Here is a 16,457-nt window from a genome sequence, read left to right as displayed (position 1 = left end):
ACTTAGGTTTTCAGATTTGCAACTCAATTCCTTAGATTTTTATTCAATCAAATGTGAGCTTAATATTTCTACAATCAAAAATACTAAAAGTTCATAGTTTTTATATTTTGCTATTTATACTAAATAAAAATAGTGTTTAGAAAATTTTTAGATGTGTGTGTAAGTTAGTGTTTTTAGATGTATTTGCAGTTTTTTTTAGTCCTCAACAACTTTTATATGTTAAAAATAATTTTATCTGGAACTTTAATAATACTCACCAATATCTAGAAGTTTTAATTTAAATAAAAGCAAATAAATTGTTTTAGTGGTTATAGTTTTATATGAAATCGTTTCTATCTTAAAAATTAAAAAGGTAAGGTCTCTGAAAAATAGAACTTATAAAATTTTTCAGTTCTCTGCTACAAGATGAGAAGCGAAGATTGGATGCCCGAATACAACAATTAGAAGAGGAGCTTGAAGAAGAACAAAGCAATTCTGAAATTCTCATGGATAAGGCTCGTAAAGCACAAGGACAGGTGATAACTTAAACAATTGTTATTCATTTAATTGTTATTCATTAATTTTACAATCTTTAAACATTTTTATTGAAAAAACTGTTTTCTTTTATAGATTGAACAGATGTCTAATGACTTAGCAAATGAAAGAGCTAATTCACAGAAACTAGAAAATAACAGAATGATTCTCGAGAGACAAGTAATTTATTTAATAAATAGAAATATCATTTTAAAATTAATTTCTATTACTTATTTTTCTGCACTTTATTTTACTGTAAGACAGGGTAACCAGGCTCTTGTGCATCTTCTCAAATGAACCTACCTTATGACCATTTTATAAAATACAGGATAAGCTTTAAAAAAAAAAAAAATCTACTACCCTTGATTATACCTTTATTAATACTTTTACTTGTTTGTGTAAATGACATAAAAAAATTATTAGTTATCTAAAATATTTACTAATGAAACATAATCTGATCATTAAAAAATTTTGTTAATGTGATTAAAATTTAAAAGTATTTTTTAAGAGAAAAATATATATATTGTTATAATATAATTAATACCTAATATACATATTAATGCATAAGTTTATAACCATCAACAAATATTTTATGTACAATCTTTAACTTTTTAATTACAAAAAAAGGACTAAAATGTTTTTATACATTTTTACTATAAGTAACCTAGCTAGAAATCCCTATTATTCAGATAATTCAGAAAAATCCTTGAAACATTTGAAATTTTCAGCTTTAACTATTGCTCTTGTTGAGCAATTTTTTATGCCTTTTCATTGATCAAAAACTAATGTAGCATGTTCGCTTTTCTTGTACATAAGTTTGTAAACTGTTGTACTTTTTAACTGTCTTCACCTTGAAAATTTAAAAGTTATGAACTTCTAATACAATTGTGATGCTATTTTGGCTGATAAATGGGAAATTATGGATCATTTAGGAATACAAGAACAAATGAAATAAAATAAAAATATGACCACCGAAGCCGACGTCTTCAGGGGGTACCGGCCCCGGTAGCCATTAAAAACAAAACCATTTCTATTTGAGGGAGAAGCAAAAGCTTAAAATATCTCCCTCAGTACCCCGATGGTTTTGTATAGAGGTCCAGGAAAAACAAGATACATTCAAAAGAATAAACAAATTACGAAAAGAAAATTAAAAACTCACAGTCACAGGTCAAGAATCAACTTCAAAAGCAAATGGAGGAAAAGAAAACACTAAAAACTGAAAAACAACGCCCCCTATAATAATGCGCAGTAGAAGTTTAAAAATGAAATGAAAAAGGTCAGGAGAAGGAGAAACGTAGATAAATTAATAGAATGCTTAACTGGGGCTGCTCAGTTAAGACTAGAATTGCGCCCTGTTAAAAGAAAAAATGTATAAAAACTTAAAAACATCAATCATTTTTTTAATTAAAAAATTAACATTACAAAAATTAAAAGGAAAATCATTTTTACTCAAATTATTTAAAAAATTATCCACAGCTTCCCGAAAACTTTCAACATTATATATTTAAATAATATTTAATTTATATTGGAAATATTTTAATATTTATTGGAGATTAATAATATTTATTTAATTTATATTGGAAATATATTAATATTTAATATTTATTGGAAATTATATTTAATTTGTTAAAAAATATCAGTTGAACGGGTATAATTTTTTTTTTCCTATTAATGTTGGGTATTATAAATACATTTATTATAAAATGTCGAATAATTGCTATTCATTTTTCGAACAGCATGTAGAGATGAAATAAACACAAAAATCTGATGTACTTGAATGTTTTGTATTCAATCAAAATAATGTTTTAATCATTCCTATTGGTGAGATTATTTTCATTTCTATAATATTTATTTTACCTTAGAACAAAGAGCTACGTGCCAAATTGCAAGATTTAGAGACTTCTCAAAGAACAAGAACAAAAGCTACAATTGCTGCCTTAGAAGCTAAAGTTTCACAGGCTGAAGAACAGTTAGAATTAGAAGCAAAGTATGTAACAATATTTTTGTTAACATAGTCAAACCTATTTCTGTAGAATTTCTTCATTGAGCAATCATTAAGATAAACCTTGTAAATTTTATTATTAATTTTTATTATTATTAATTGTTTAAATTTATATTACTAATCATTAGCTACTTATATTTATGTTCAATCAGGGTTTCCGCTACGATAGCTTTTTTCGCAAAATGCGAAAAGACCCCTCAAAAATGCTAAAATTCAACAAAGCATTTTCGCATTTTTGCTAAAGGATTTTACTAAATTCTATTAAAAAAAAAGCTTCCGCGAAAAACCGTGACGCTAACATCCATGAAAAAAACTTGATCAAACAAGAAGGAGAAAAAATCTAAATATCTTTCGTGTATTTAGATTTAGATTTTATTATTTCGAGAAAATAATAAAATCTAAAAATTTATCTGCAAATACCAGGCGATTGAAGAATGTTCAAGATATCCTTGAACAAAAATCAAGGAAATTCATAAAGTTATCAACAACTCGGTGGCTGTCTTTGGGGAATTCAGTTACAGCTCTGGATTGCAACTGGCAAGCTCTTGTTAGTGTTTTAATGGAAGACAAACGTCCTGTTGCTCAAGGGTTGTTAAAAAATATAACTACTTTTTTGCTTTTAGCAACCACTGCCATCATGAATGATATCATGTTCAACATTAATAAATTAAGCCTCATATTTCAAAAATCTAATTTAAATTTTGAATATGTTCTATCAAGTGTGAAGGCTTGTATTTCAAGTTTAGAAGGAAATAAAAAATGGCACCGGCACTCATTATATGAGTTTTTTAGATGATGTGCCTAAGAAGGAAAGTGAAAAATTTGAGTTTTCGGGCCATATAATTTTAGATGGACTGAAACAGAGGGAAAGATTCCGTAATTTGATGCACAATTTTTTAAACTGTATCATTGAAAATATTACTGATAGATTGGGAGATTTGGATAAAATCGAAATGTTCAATATATTTATACCTAGCAGGATGCCCCATAGTTCGGAAGAATTACAGCATTATGGTGTAAAGGAAATCCGTTGCATTTTCAATTTGTTTTCGGAATCTCCCAGAAAATATTTTCAGTTTACAGAAACTGAATTACTTTGTGAATGGGGATTATTTAAACACATCTTAATGCAACGATGTAAAAACATGTCATTTAATGAATTACTTTTATTTTTATATACCAATGATGTGTCTGAACAGTACCCATTAATAACTTCTGTTATAGAGTATTGTGCAACAATACCAATGCACACTGCTGACTGTGAAAGGGGCTTTAGCTGCCTTAATTTGATTAAAACTAATATTCGAAACAGGTTGTTAATCAACCATGTAAACAATTTGTTAATGATTAATATTGAGGGCCCTGAAAGTGCATTTAACTTTCAAGAAGCATTTGTAAAATGGGCAAACATGAAAGAAAGGAAGATTGTTAATTATAAACCAAAATGTTTTGATAAATAATAAATGTGTTTTTTTTTTTGTTACAGGTATTCTTTTTGATATTCTTGTACATTAAGCTATTCTTTGTCAGATAACTTACAGTACTTGTTTGATATAAAGTAATTTTAAAAGCCTAATGGCATTTTAGCATTTTGCTAAAACTTTTTTTCAGATTTTAGCTTTTTTGCTAATGAATTTTTAGACTCAGCTTAAACCCTGTGTTCAATGTATGTTTTCTTTGTGTCATTATTTATAGTACTAATTATTAGTGTAAAATGTTTGAACCTTGGCATTAAAAACTATTTTTTAAGGTGGTAATTTCATTTTAATAGGTATTTTTTTATTATCCAAAGATTAAGTAGTAAATTTGGTAACTCCCTTATTTTTATTAACTCCCTTATTTTTATTAACTTCCTTATTTTTATTAACTTCCTTATTTTTATTAACTCCCTTATTTTTATTAACTCCCTTATTTTTATTAGCTCCCTTATTTTTATTAACTTCCTTATTTTTATTAACTCCCTTATTTTTATTAACTCCCTTATTTTTATTAACTCCCTTATTTTTATTAACTTTTTGTAATGTGGAAAAAATATTTAACTTTATATTGTTTCATTTATTTGCAAATTAAAACCCGAGCAAACTTTTTGATTTTGTCAACTTTAATTGCTTTAAATATATCTAAACATTTGTTATTGTTTGATGGAAAAAAAATTATTTATTCTGCATCAATTAATTCTCTGAGGATTAGTCCCAGCTTTACCACACTTTTTTCTTTACAACAAAAAACAAACGTTTTTCATGTTATTCTATGGAAATAGCAGGTTGTAGAAAACATCTGCAATTTTCCTCAGCCTGAATGCTTGAAGGGTTAAATGATTACTTTAATCATTAACCTTCTATTTACAGGATTTAAAATTATATTAGCTGTTATTTTGGTCGATCAGTTGTATCCTCAGTAAACAGAGGATTAACATTTAAAGTATTGTAAAACTTGATTTGTTAGTGTGTAAAACTATGGTTGAATAACTTACGAGACTATAGAAAAATATGTTACAGGTTGGCATCTCTATATCATTACCCTGTGTTGCTTATAATATGTTTAAATTTTTACTTATTGTATTAGACTGATATAATTTATCTTGATCTTATTCATGCAAAATTTGTGGCATTTTTTTTCCTTATCTTTAAATGATTCTTTAGCTTTAAACCTATTTCCAATGTTTATTTAGTAGCTATTGAAGTAATAATTTATATATATTTTTTAGAGAAAGACAGGCTTTGGGTAAAAATAATAGAAAATTAGAGAAGAGACTTAAAGAAATTTTAATGCAATTGGAGGATGAAAGAAGGCATACTGACCAATATAAAGAACAGGTAAAAATAAATTTTTAAAATATAAATTTTTAGTGAAACTGTTGAAGCTAATATTAAAATACAAGTACTTATTATTTTGTGACATTAAATGGTAAAATAATATTTTAATTTTAATCTGGTTATTTTCCTTTCAAAATTCAGTGAAAAAAATCTCTTAACATCTTATTTTAATTATTTATGTGTACATATATATACATTTTTATTGCCTTCAATTTTTTATATTGTTTATTAAAGATTAATAATCAAAACTTAGAAGAAAAATGATTAAAGTTTATTGTAAACAGATGTTAGGCAAAGTGCCTAAACAACTCTGCTAAATATGTTTTTTGAATAATTGTAAAAAAATGCAAAAAAGAAAAGAAAAATAATTATCTGTGCAGTTTTTATTTTATATATATATATATATATATACACATACAGGGAGGCTACAAAATACTGTTGAAAATATCGAATTATTTTATTGTACAGATATTAAATAGAAAATGATAAATACACAAATATGATGAACACTATGAATAAAAGTTAACCTTAAATTTTTTTATTCGAATCTATCACCATCTTTATCTATTACGAAAGATAATCTCTTACCCCATTGTCCGATGGTGACACGATTCATTCTAAGCGGTTGTTTGTCCCATTCACGCAATAAAGCTCTAGGAAAGTCCAAACTTCTGTGCTACTTAGCATTAACTTTAGCCTCTAGAACCCCCCAAACAAAACAGTCTAAAGGATATAAATCCGGGGAAGAAAGGATCCAATCTTCTTAATTTATAAACTTCGGGCAATTGACTCGGCGTGTTCGTGCACATCTTGCTGAAATCTGTAAGCATGTGACAATAAATGTGTCAATACTTTCTTTTTGTTATATTCAGCATTGGTTTTTACTCCTTTATCGATGAATTTCAGAGGAAATTTTCTGTTATTTGACACTGCAGCTCAAAACATTACAGAATTCTTGTTCTGAAAGCGTTTTACAGTTCAAACACTTTCAGGTATATCATTGAAGATAGCTGAGTATAGAATATTATTTTTAGTATTATAACTTCAATTTGTACAAAATATTTTCTCATCAGAATAGATTATTCTGCCAACACTTTCGCCAAGGTGCCAGATCAGCAATTTCGTATATCTTTGTAACCTTTTTTAATTTTTGTGAAATTGTCAAACCTTGAACTTTTTTGCGATAAAGACAAGAACCCTTTATAACTTGCATAGTTCTCTGACTCTCGTTCTCTTCTACTGCCATTTTATTAGAACCTTGTGGATTTCTTTTCTTTTAATGTGCTCTTTGTACGAATTAAGTATGGGCGACCAGACCAGGGTTGTTCTTTGCAGCCATTAGTATCCAATAATCGATTTTTAGTTCTATATATAAATGTTCTATTAAACCCAAAAGATATTAATTTCCTACCTGCAGAAAATCCACAATCTAAAAGCTGCTTAACCATCAACCTTCTCAGCTCGATTTTTAAACTGATTCTAAATTTTTTTCTTTGAACAAGAATCGCCTGTATTTTAAGAAAGTGCCACTCGCAGGAATAGTGAGAGAAATGGTTTTACCAAATGATTAAAATAAATTTATATTTTTTGGAGTGCTGCAATATTTAGTAGCCACCCTGTGTGTGTGTGGGGGGGGGGTAATCAAGAATTGCTTATAACTTTTTTGCAAATTGTTGTAGGTAGAGAAAACAAATGCAAGAGTAAAAGCACTTAAACGTCAGTTGGATGAATCTGAAGAAGAATGTTCTCGAGAAAAGGCTCAAAGAAGAAAAGCTCAAAGAGAAATTGAAGACTTAATAGAAGCTAATGCTACCCTTAATCGAGAAACTTCTTCCTTAAAAAATAAACTTAGGTAAAATAAACTTATATAAACTTATCTTAAAAATTTATACATTTTTATTTATTAATTTTTGAGATACTAAAGTCAAATATTATATTGTATGATTGTTAATTCTTATTGTTTTAGTAAATTTTTTGTTATTTTTTTAAAATTATTTTCACTTATTAAATTCTGATATCCAGGGAAAAGTCTTTAAAAGCATTTCAATTATCCTAGATGACTGGAAGCTGTGTTACTTGGCAACTAATTTTTGATTCACAAATTATGAATTAAAAACACTCCTAATTTTACGAATATATTTTTAAATACCATTATGGCTGAATGCTCTTTCAAAACTTTATTAAAATGTAGTAAATGATCGTAAATGATTCTTTAAAGATGTTAAAGTAATGCTATAGCAATTTGAATTCTCAAATATTGCAAAAGGTGGTTATTTTTCCAGTTAATTAATTCTCATTTATTAAAAATAATAATAATCAAGTTGTAACAATAGTTACTGTGCTAAAGCACATGCAAGTGAATAACTGAATCATTTGTAGTGTCTTTTCATTTTTTTGTTTTACTAAACTATTTTTTAAAATAATAGTGTAGCTTCAAATCTTTAAATAGTAAAAAATAAAATTTCATTGAAATGTTTTTTTTTTAATAACATCATTGATTACATAGAATTTAGATTACTTACAACTAGTTCTTTTTGATTACATACAATTAAATTGTTTTAAATTAAATTTTGCATTTAATATAATAGATTTACTTATTAATTAATTTGCAAATTCATATTTTAACATTGTTTTATATATGTTACATGACATCCTTGTAGGAAAATGGGTAATTTTTTTGCAGTTCCATTCTAAAAAAATTTAAAAATGTTATGCTCTTTGTAATGAATGCGTACTTTGATTGCTATTAGTTTGTAGTTATAGATAGTTAAGTAGTGCTTTGCATGCTTTAAAGATGTTTTCAATAGTTCTGTTTCATACGTATATCATTTACTTCCCAAGATTTTAGCTATATGTGTGTGTAGAAATGTTTATTTTTTAACATTCGTATAGATAATGATGGTAAGATCTTAAAAGGTAGCTCTGAAATATCTTGAATTTTAAATATAATCTTTAAATAAAACAAATGAGGTAAAATAACCCATTCGGTATTTCACTTTATTATTGTTAACATGACATTTGAGTACTAGAGTAAAGTTTTATTTTTTGGCATTAGACATATTTTTTAAAGCCATTTTAACAACTTACCAACACTATACCCTGTTTAACGCAGCACCTTTTCATTCAACTCCATATCCAAACTAATTAATAAAAAAATTATTAGGATAGCGATAATTTATCATATTTAACTTACTACCCGTGTTTTTGTCCGTTCCTCCTTTTTGTATTATCATTCAGATGTACTTAAAATATTATTTGCAATAACTTTGTTAGTTGAATAAATGTTTTTTTGATTAAATGTGTTTTTGAAGGTGAAATATATAAAGAGATTTTAATTTTATGGTATTATATTATTTAGCATGCTATAAGAATTAAAACTAAAATAAAATTATTTAAATAAACTTCATATGCATATAATTTTGCACTAAAATATTATTGAAGAGAAAAATGTTTTATGAGAAGCTGCTTTAACCAGAGAAAAATAATTTGGCAAAGTAGATATTTAAATTTAATTGGAATTATCTATTCTATAATAAATTATCTGCTCATTGCTGTATGATTTTTAAAAACATTCTATCCGAAGTATTAAGAGTTTGCTTTATGCTATTAGTTAGTTCATCCATTAAGATGCATGAGATTACTGTTAATGTATTATGCATGATTAATTATGAATATTTTATTTGATATTTAAATGCACATGGTTGTTTATATATCATTTTATGTACATATTTTATAACTCTTAACTTATTTCAAAAATTTTCTTATTAAAATGAATATAATAAAAACTTAAGTAAATAAATGCTTTTGCTCAATTTTTGAATGCTTTTGTTAGTTGATATGATCTTGGTTTATCCAAAAAAACACGGAACTTTCGTAGTAGTTCATTGTGTGTGAAGAGTGAGGAAATTTTGCATTAAATATTTATTACAGGGTGCGCAGCGTTTGTAAAAAGTACTTAAAGGTGCTTTTTTGGGGATTTCGTTTATAAAAGCTTTTAAAGGTGCTTTTTTCAGCTGGTGTTTTTAAAAAGTGCTTTTTTTCCACAAAATGTATTTTTTTTCTTCAGTGATATCTGGCGGATCCCCTGCATTTCACGAAAAATGGGGTGTTTGCTATGTAATCATTCACGCGGACTTCATGTCGTACCCACGTTATGACTTGCGCATGCGCGCACACTCGAAACTGAAACCAGAGTGCTCCAATTCGGATAGAGTCAGATCCTTTTTTTTTTTTTAATTTATTTTAATTTTATTCTTGTTTATTTTGTTTTACTTCTAACACTTTTTTGACGTAGGGGGTAAGGGTACTTTTGTTCTGAGCTCAGGGTCAAGTTGAATTCACTCGAAGATGTGGGAAAGTACTGATTGTTTTGATTTACGTCAGTTTCTTTTTGGGTTTTTTTTAACGCTAAAATTCTTTATAAGAAGTTTTTGTTTTTCAATAATATCATTGATTGAATATGAATTTTTTGAGTGCTTGAAAATTTTTGTAAAGTGCTTGAAAAGTTTTTAAAAAGTGCTTATTTTTGATTCAAAGATTTGGCTATGCACCCTGTATTAGTAATCAAGAAACTTTACTATTTTATATGTAGCTTATGCCTCTCAATTTATATTATGTTAATAATAGAACACTGTTTATAGTAGAGCGTGAACATATGACTTTGTAGGTATATAAATTGCTATATGATGTTAAAAAGGTTTCTATTCAAATCTGAAATAAATAAATTATGGGACTATAAATGACAATTATGTGTCATAAACTCACATGTCTAACAGTTGAATGGGATTTTCTCTAATACACAATAGATTGGTTCCAGTAAAGAAAAAATTTGATGTAGCGAAAATTTTGTTTAGTAGATGTTTGAGTTCGTCGCAAATATTTGCAATTATATAAGTAAATGTTGAAAAGTTTCTAGTCTGTGTTATGAGTTCAAAAATATGTAATAGTAAATTCTAATTAAGTATAATTTATTAAATATAATTATAATTAAATATTATTATGCATATAAATTTATTAAAATCATTGATTTTTATTGCATTTATAAAAAGCTTAGGTGTGAAGACAGTTCATCAATTAAGAGACTATGTATTAGTATGTTCTTATGTTTATTTTAGTTAAAGAATTCCATGATTTCAATTTAGGTAGAACTTTGTAACCTTAAATTTTCACATTTTAGGAAGGAGCTAAATATAATCTTACATATTTTCTTCTGTTTAAAAAACCTGTTTTAATAGTTTTGAGGATCATATAGCATTTCAGTTTAATGTGCATTTAGTTGTGCCATTTTTTTTATTACTGTTACTCTTCTTGCCTTTAATGCTATTCAATTCTTCAAATTTCTTCATCTGCAGAATATGAAGCAGTCAAGCTTTTTGACCACTTCCAAAATGTTCGAGAAAGTAACATCATCTGTTATTCAAGTCCCTTTATCTGTTCCTTTCAATTCTGAATTTCTATCATTTAATTGGAATTTTCTTTAAAAATTACAAAAGATAAAAGTCAAAAAATTTATTTTAGTGTTATTTTTCAGTCAGAATTAAAATTTTCGTTATCAGGAGAAATTTGCTATAAGGAGACTCTTAGTCCATTCAAATATTACATAAACATATTATTGATTTTGTACCCCTCTCTTCCTTGTCAGCAAAAATAAGCAAATCACAAACCCCTCCCCTGTTTACTTAGTCATGACACCACACCTTTTTTGTTTTAACTTTTTATTTTTACTATTGTGATCTAATTTTTGGGTAAAATTTGAATAAAAGAGGAAAGTTTACAATTTAATTATTTTTTTAAAATTTTGAGTAGATTATTCATTATGAATCGTCTGTGTTCAAACTATTGATTTTCTTTCCCCTAATTAAATTTTTATTCCAAATATGAAAAATTTTCCTCAAGTAGCTTTTTAAAATATTTCTTATTTTGCTTCGTACAAAAAGTTTTGAAAATAAAATTATTTTAAGGTTTTACATTACTCATACCCCTCCTTCCCTTGTCATCAATAAGAAAACCACACTCCTCTCCCCTTATTTGCTACTTACATAATATTTTAACAGACTCTCCATTGTATTTTTAAGTTCATATGAGATGTTTATTAAGATATGTTTCTTCAATTATTATAGGCGAGGTGGACCAGGAGCTGGACTTGCATCGGCTCGTAGCTTAATGAAACGAGGGTCTTTGAGTTCGAGCACTGATGATGGGTTAATACTTCCCGATGAATCCTTAAATGATGACAGTCAAGCATAACCAGTTATATGAACTGTACCAACTATCTTTAATTGTCATGCATAGAAATCTTTTAGTGACCAGTGTTATTTTCCTGAAAAGAAAGAAACTGAGATTGCAATGTGGTGCTGTTTAGAGAATAGTTGATATTTATTATGAGGCACTTTTACAAAATCTTTTGCGAGTGCTACAAAATATGCATTTATTGACTTTGCAATTGAAATCTGTAAATTGAAAATTTCCATTTTGTAAGGAAAAAAAATAATTTTATTTTTCGTCAATGTTTCTTTGTATTGTTATTTTTATATGAAAAAGTTTATAAGCAAAAGAAACTTGTAATATGTACTATACAAAACGCTTTTGTTACTGTTTGCTATGTTTTTTTTTTTTATAGATGCACTTTTTTCTTGTTAAATATATTGCTTTAGATTGCTAGCTAATTAGCGTTATGAAAAATGCTACTGTTCCAATTAATATATTCCTAATCATTGTTCCCAAATATCCTTTAAGGGGAAAAAAATTGCGACTTATATATATAAGGAAGTTTATATTAGTACTTAGATTTTGGATTTTTATATTCTACCTCAGAAGTACAGTAGTTAAATGCATTCTAAATCTGAAACATACTTTTTTAAATAACATTGAAGCATTCCAATGAGTTTAATAGCGAGGTTACAATCATCTAATAATCGTTTTTTAAGTCTTCAGCTGCTGTAAATAATTTTTTTAATGTGTACTTAAATATGAGGTAGATTTTTTTACATAAAAATATTGTACATTTCGGTTAGTTTTTGCGATATTCTAGGAAATAACTAGTCAAAAATAGGAAATACTTCAAATTAATGATTTAGAATTTCTAAATTATTAAAAAAGAAATCATGAAATGTTTTAATGAATTAATTTTGAAATTTACTTTTTTTTTGTTGCATTAAATACGACTTCTGAATTTATATAATTATTTATTTTATGCAACTTCCACTTTTTTAAATATGAATCGTATTTAAAAAAAAAAAGTACTACAAAAGCAATAACTAAACTAAATCATTGAATCTGAAAAAAAGGGAAATTGTAAAATTAAGAAGGTTATGTTTTGAATAAAATATAGACAATTTGTTAAGTTTAATTAATTATATCAGAAATTGCAGTCACACTATTTCAATCTATATGCATATTTTTAAAATAAATTTAATTAATAATCGATAGTTATGAAAGATGCTGTTACTATTTAAAAATTAGACAAATCTTAATCAAAATTCTAGTAGTTGTATTGTGCGAGAAATTGTTTTTTCATTGAGGGATTATTGAATGACTTGAACATTTTTACTCATTACTTTATTGAAAATTATTTGTTTCTGAAATTTATTAAACCTCAACTTTGTTTGTCGTCGAAATTTTTATGGCTTTCATGATTGGTCTCTTATAAGAGAGGGTCTTTAAAAGTGTTTGTAACTGTTTAAAAATTAGATAGCTTTAAATTATGTTTATTTTACATGTTTTGCTTTATAATGATTTAAAATTTTATATATGGAACAAGAATTTACATAAAATATTTTACAGTTGAAAATGAGTGGTTTCTTTTATAACATGATACATTTACATAATATTAGTTCATAGTTCGAGCAGAAACATCACAGAATTTTGATAATTCTAACTATTTTTTATATTATTGATCATTGGAACAATTAGAATATTAAACAGTTATTTTCTGTCAATCTAACTATAATGTGTTGAGTCCTAAAACACAAAGGTTTTAAAATCATTTAAATATGCAGCTGTTAAAAATTGTATGTAACACATCACTAAGTTTCTAGTGCAGCTTTTTTCCTTTCCTCCAGACGTGGACACGTACCTAGGTCTGGCTACCAGTCCAGCTCGCCACAACCCGGCGATCTCAAGTGCAGCTAAGAAATTTTTTTATTTTTAGAAATTAGACTTTATTTGTCCAACACTCCTTCCTTTATTTGTTCCACGATTTGTCAATCATGCATTGCCATATAGCAGTGTTTCCCAAACTTATGACTTTTGTGTACCCCTTCTAAATGTTTCATAACGCTGTGTACCACGAATAAAAATATGAATGTATTTTTTTAAAAATATGTTTATTTTTATTTTTTGGTATAGAGTTTCGTTAATAAGTTTATTTGCATCAGTGAGAAGGATGATATTGTTCTTGCTGTGATAACAGTTCATCATAATTTGGTTCTCTTGTAGTCAGTTTTATTCTGAGATGCGATTCAACCACCAATAATCTATTTCTTTTTTTCGAATTAATGTCCACGAATGCTGAAAAAGCGACTTCACACAAATATGAAGTTGGAAAAGGCAAAAAATATTTCACAATTTTTTCTGTTAAAACTGGACACATGTTTTGCATTTGCAGCCAGAATGATGTTAAAGTACACTCCTCATGTTTAATTTTCAAGAAGGATAAAAATTATATTTTATAAAAATAATCAAAATAAGTAGAATTTATTACAAACTTTTACTATAAAAAAATTGCACAAAAGTTAAAAATCACAACTGGCTATTGACATTACTAACTGTTAACTCTGCAAAAAATAGCCAATAGAAAAATATGTAATCGTAAATTTTCATGGCTATCTTTGTTTTTAAATAAAATTATTTTAAAATTTTCGATTGTTGCAAAACATTTTGCATAAGAACGCGTACCCTCTCTAAACTGCTCCCGTATTCCTGGGGGTACGCGTACCACACTTTGGGAAACACTGCCATATAGTAAAGCAAGAAACAGATTCTATCTTGCTTGAACAGCTCCAAGAATTATGAATATTAGACACATTAATTTGGGCCCTGTGTGAGCTAAAACAGCACTTTTTTGTGTAAAATTGTAAAGATATTGCCTTCTGATATGTTTAAAATGTCAGCTATCTTTTGCAACTTCACTTAATGGTCTCTTAAAATTATTTTGTGGACTTTTTTTTCTTCCTGAAACAACTGCTGATTTTGGGCGATTGAAGCGTTAAATTTGCTGCAAACAAATGTGTTTTTTACTGTCCCTGTTTCTTGTACTAATTATTCAAAAATTTCAGAACCTATTTAGCATACAGTGCATCTTTATAAAATCCTGCATTGTAAACAATACTGAAAGTCCACTGGTGATGTGAACCATTGCTGGGCTGGGTAAAATAACATTAAAAAAATTTATCTATTAAAGAAAATGTTATTTTAAACATATATTTAAAAAAAAGGTAGGGTTAAAAAAATAATGCACCGTTTCTTCATAAATTAACATCTACCAACCATACTATGATTCTTTGCCTTTAAAAGCATTTACCGTTGTGTGTTGTGCCTAAGTTAAGTATGTATTAATTCTTATACTTCGGCTTATACCAAAAAGTATTAGGCAATGTACACAATTGCGACATTTCGTACATAGTAACTTTTTACACAGCATTTTATATTCATAGCAAATCTATTGGTTAAAGAAACTGGTTAGGATATTAAATTGAGTGTGCCAGCTGAATTTTTTTAAGACTATAGATTAACAAAAGAAGAAAAATCATTAAAATTGCAGCTGCATCTTTAATTTTATAGTGCTGGCTGCCATTGGTTACATTTTCCGTATTGGATAATACTGAATACAGATGTACACTACCCTACAATAATGGAAGAGACACTTTCAGTCTTAATATCTTTTTAAATTTCTCCAGGAATACTGAAAGGATTATTTTGTAACTTAAGAGATATTTAGTTCATGTGATTTTTCATACCTAGCAATAAAATTTAAGGCAATAAGTTATAAAATAAAACAAGTATTTTTGAACACCCTATGCCAGATAATCAAGCAATAAACTTGTGATTGTATCGATTACTTTAGTTGATATTTTTAACTACTGCATTAAGTTTCGTAAACCTAGAGTTAAATATTTATGGAGATATGGACATTTTTACGAAAAATTAAATTTTTCATCTTACCTTTTTTCATAACTTAATAAGATATTCGATGCAATTAAACAGAATTTTTGGAGCAATTTAAGATTAATCCCACAATTGTCAATTCAAAATTTTTAAAAAATTCATTAAAAATTGCACAAATTATGAGTATTTAAGCTAGTTCTTTTATACTGTGCATGCAATGAAAAATATTTTAAGAAGTTTCTTCATAATTTTGCAGCGAATCATATTTTTAACTAATAAAAAAAAAATTGAATATCTTAAAAAGTTTCAAGCACTTTTCTAACTAGTTTTTGTTTTAGCCCAACGTCAAAAAGGTTAATTAAAATGACAGATTTGTAAGTCTTCATATTACCAGATTAAAAAATATCAAGACTTTCAAAATCCTGTGAAAAAGCATAGTAATAATTGTTGAAAAACGATTTAAAAAAATACTCTAGGATTTGCGATGACTCAGACACATTTAAATGTGCGATTCGAGTGTCATATTGATACATATTAAATATCCAGGATTTACAATATTGTGTGGAAATGCGTAGCAATAAGTTCTAAAAATAGAAAAAAAGCTTAAACAGTATTTTATTCATGGGATTCTGATTGATGTACAAAGCATTTTTTGCTGTTTCCACCAAGTATGTCACTCCCTACGCTACTGGTGGAAGATTTTTTGAGAAGCTCTTCCAGCAATCTTTTGTACATCTACCATATTCCTATAAATAAAAAGTTTTCTGAAGCAACTTTACCCATTCTTGCGTTAATTTTTTAAATGTGACTGTGGAAAACTACCTTTTATTTTCTCACTGCTTGTTTTCTGATTACACATTCTTGTATAGATGCCTCCTATCAGACAGTAATGTTTTGCCCTATATATACCTGATGAGTTAAACATTTAAAAACGTGCTAATAACACATGAAAAAAGTTTAATATATTGAAAATATTTGTGTTCATATATGCTTTCACGTGGTAGTTCTGTAGGTTCTTTTCT

General features: G+C 27.2%; 1 protein-coding gene across 2 annotated transcripts in view; it reads left to right on the top strand.

The window, feature by feature from the left end:
- The window catches only part of zip (myosin heavy chain 10), a 120,924-nt gene extending 107,804 nt beyond the window's left edge, over positions 1 to 13,120 (top strand). For both annotated transcript variants that reach the window (XM_071187215.1, XM_071187214.1), the window contains 6 exons: positions 392 to 515; positions 610 to 693; positions 2,376 to 2,500; positions 5,223 to 5,331; positions 7,011 to 7,183; positions 11,451 to 13,120. In XM_071187215.1, coding sequence (XP_071043316.1) covers positions 392 to 515; positions 610 to 693; positions 2,376 to 2,500; positions 5,223 to 5,331; positions 7,011 to 7,183; positions 11,451 to 11,577 — 742 coding nt within the window. In that variant the 3' untranslated portion in view covers positions 11,578 to 13,120. The remainder of the gene's footprint in view (positions 1 to 391; positions 516 to 609; positions 694 to 2,375; positions 2,501 to 5,222; positions 5,332 to 7,010; positions 7,184 to 11,450) is intronic.
- The last annotated feature ends 3,337 nt before the right edge of the window (positions 13,121 to 16,457 follow it).

This window comes from Parasteatoda tepidariorum, chromosome 9, assembly GCF_982258835.1.
Source record: "Parasteatoda tepidariorum strain Cologne lab strain chromosome 9, Ptep-v5.0, whole genome shotgun sequence".
Lineage (NCBI taxonomy): Eukaryota > Metazoa > Arthropoda > Arachnida > Araneae > Theridiidae > Parasteatoda > Parasteatoda tepidariorum.
Note: the sequence above shows the minus strand (reverse complement) of the source record. Positions and strands in the feature narration are given on the sequence as shown.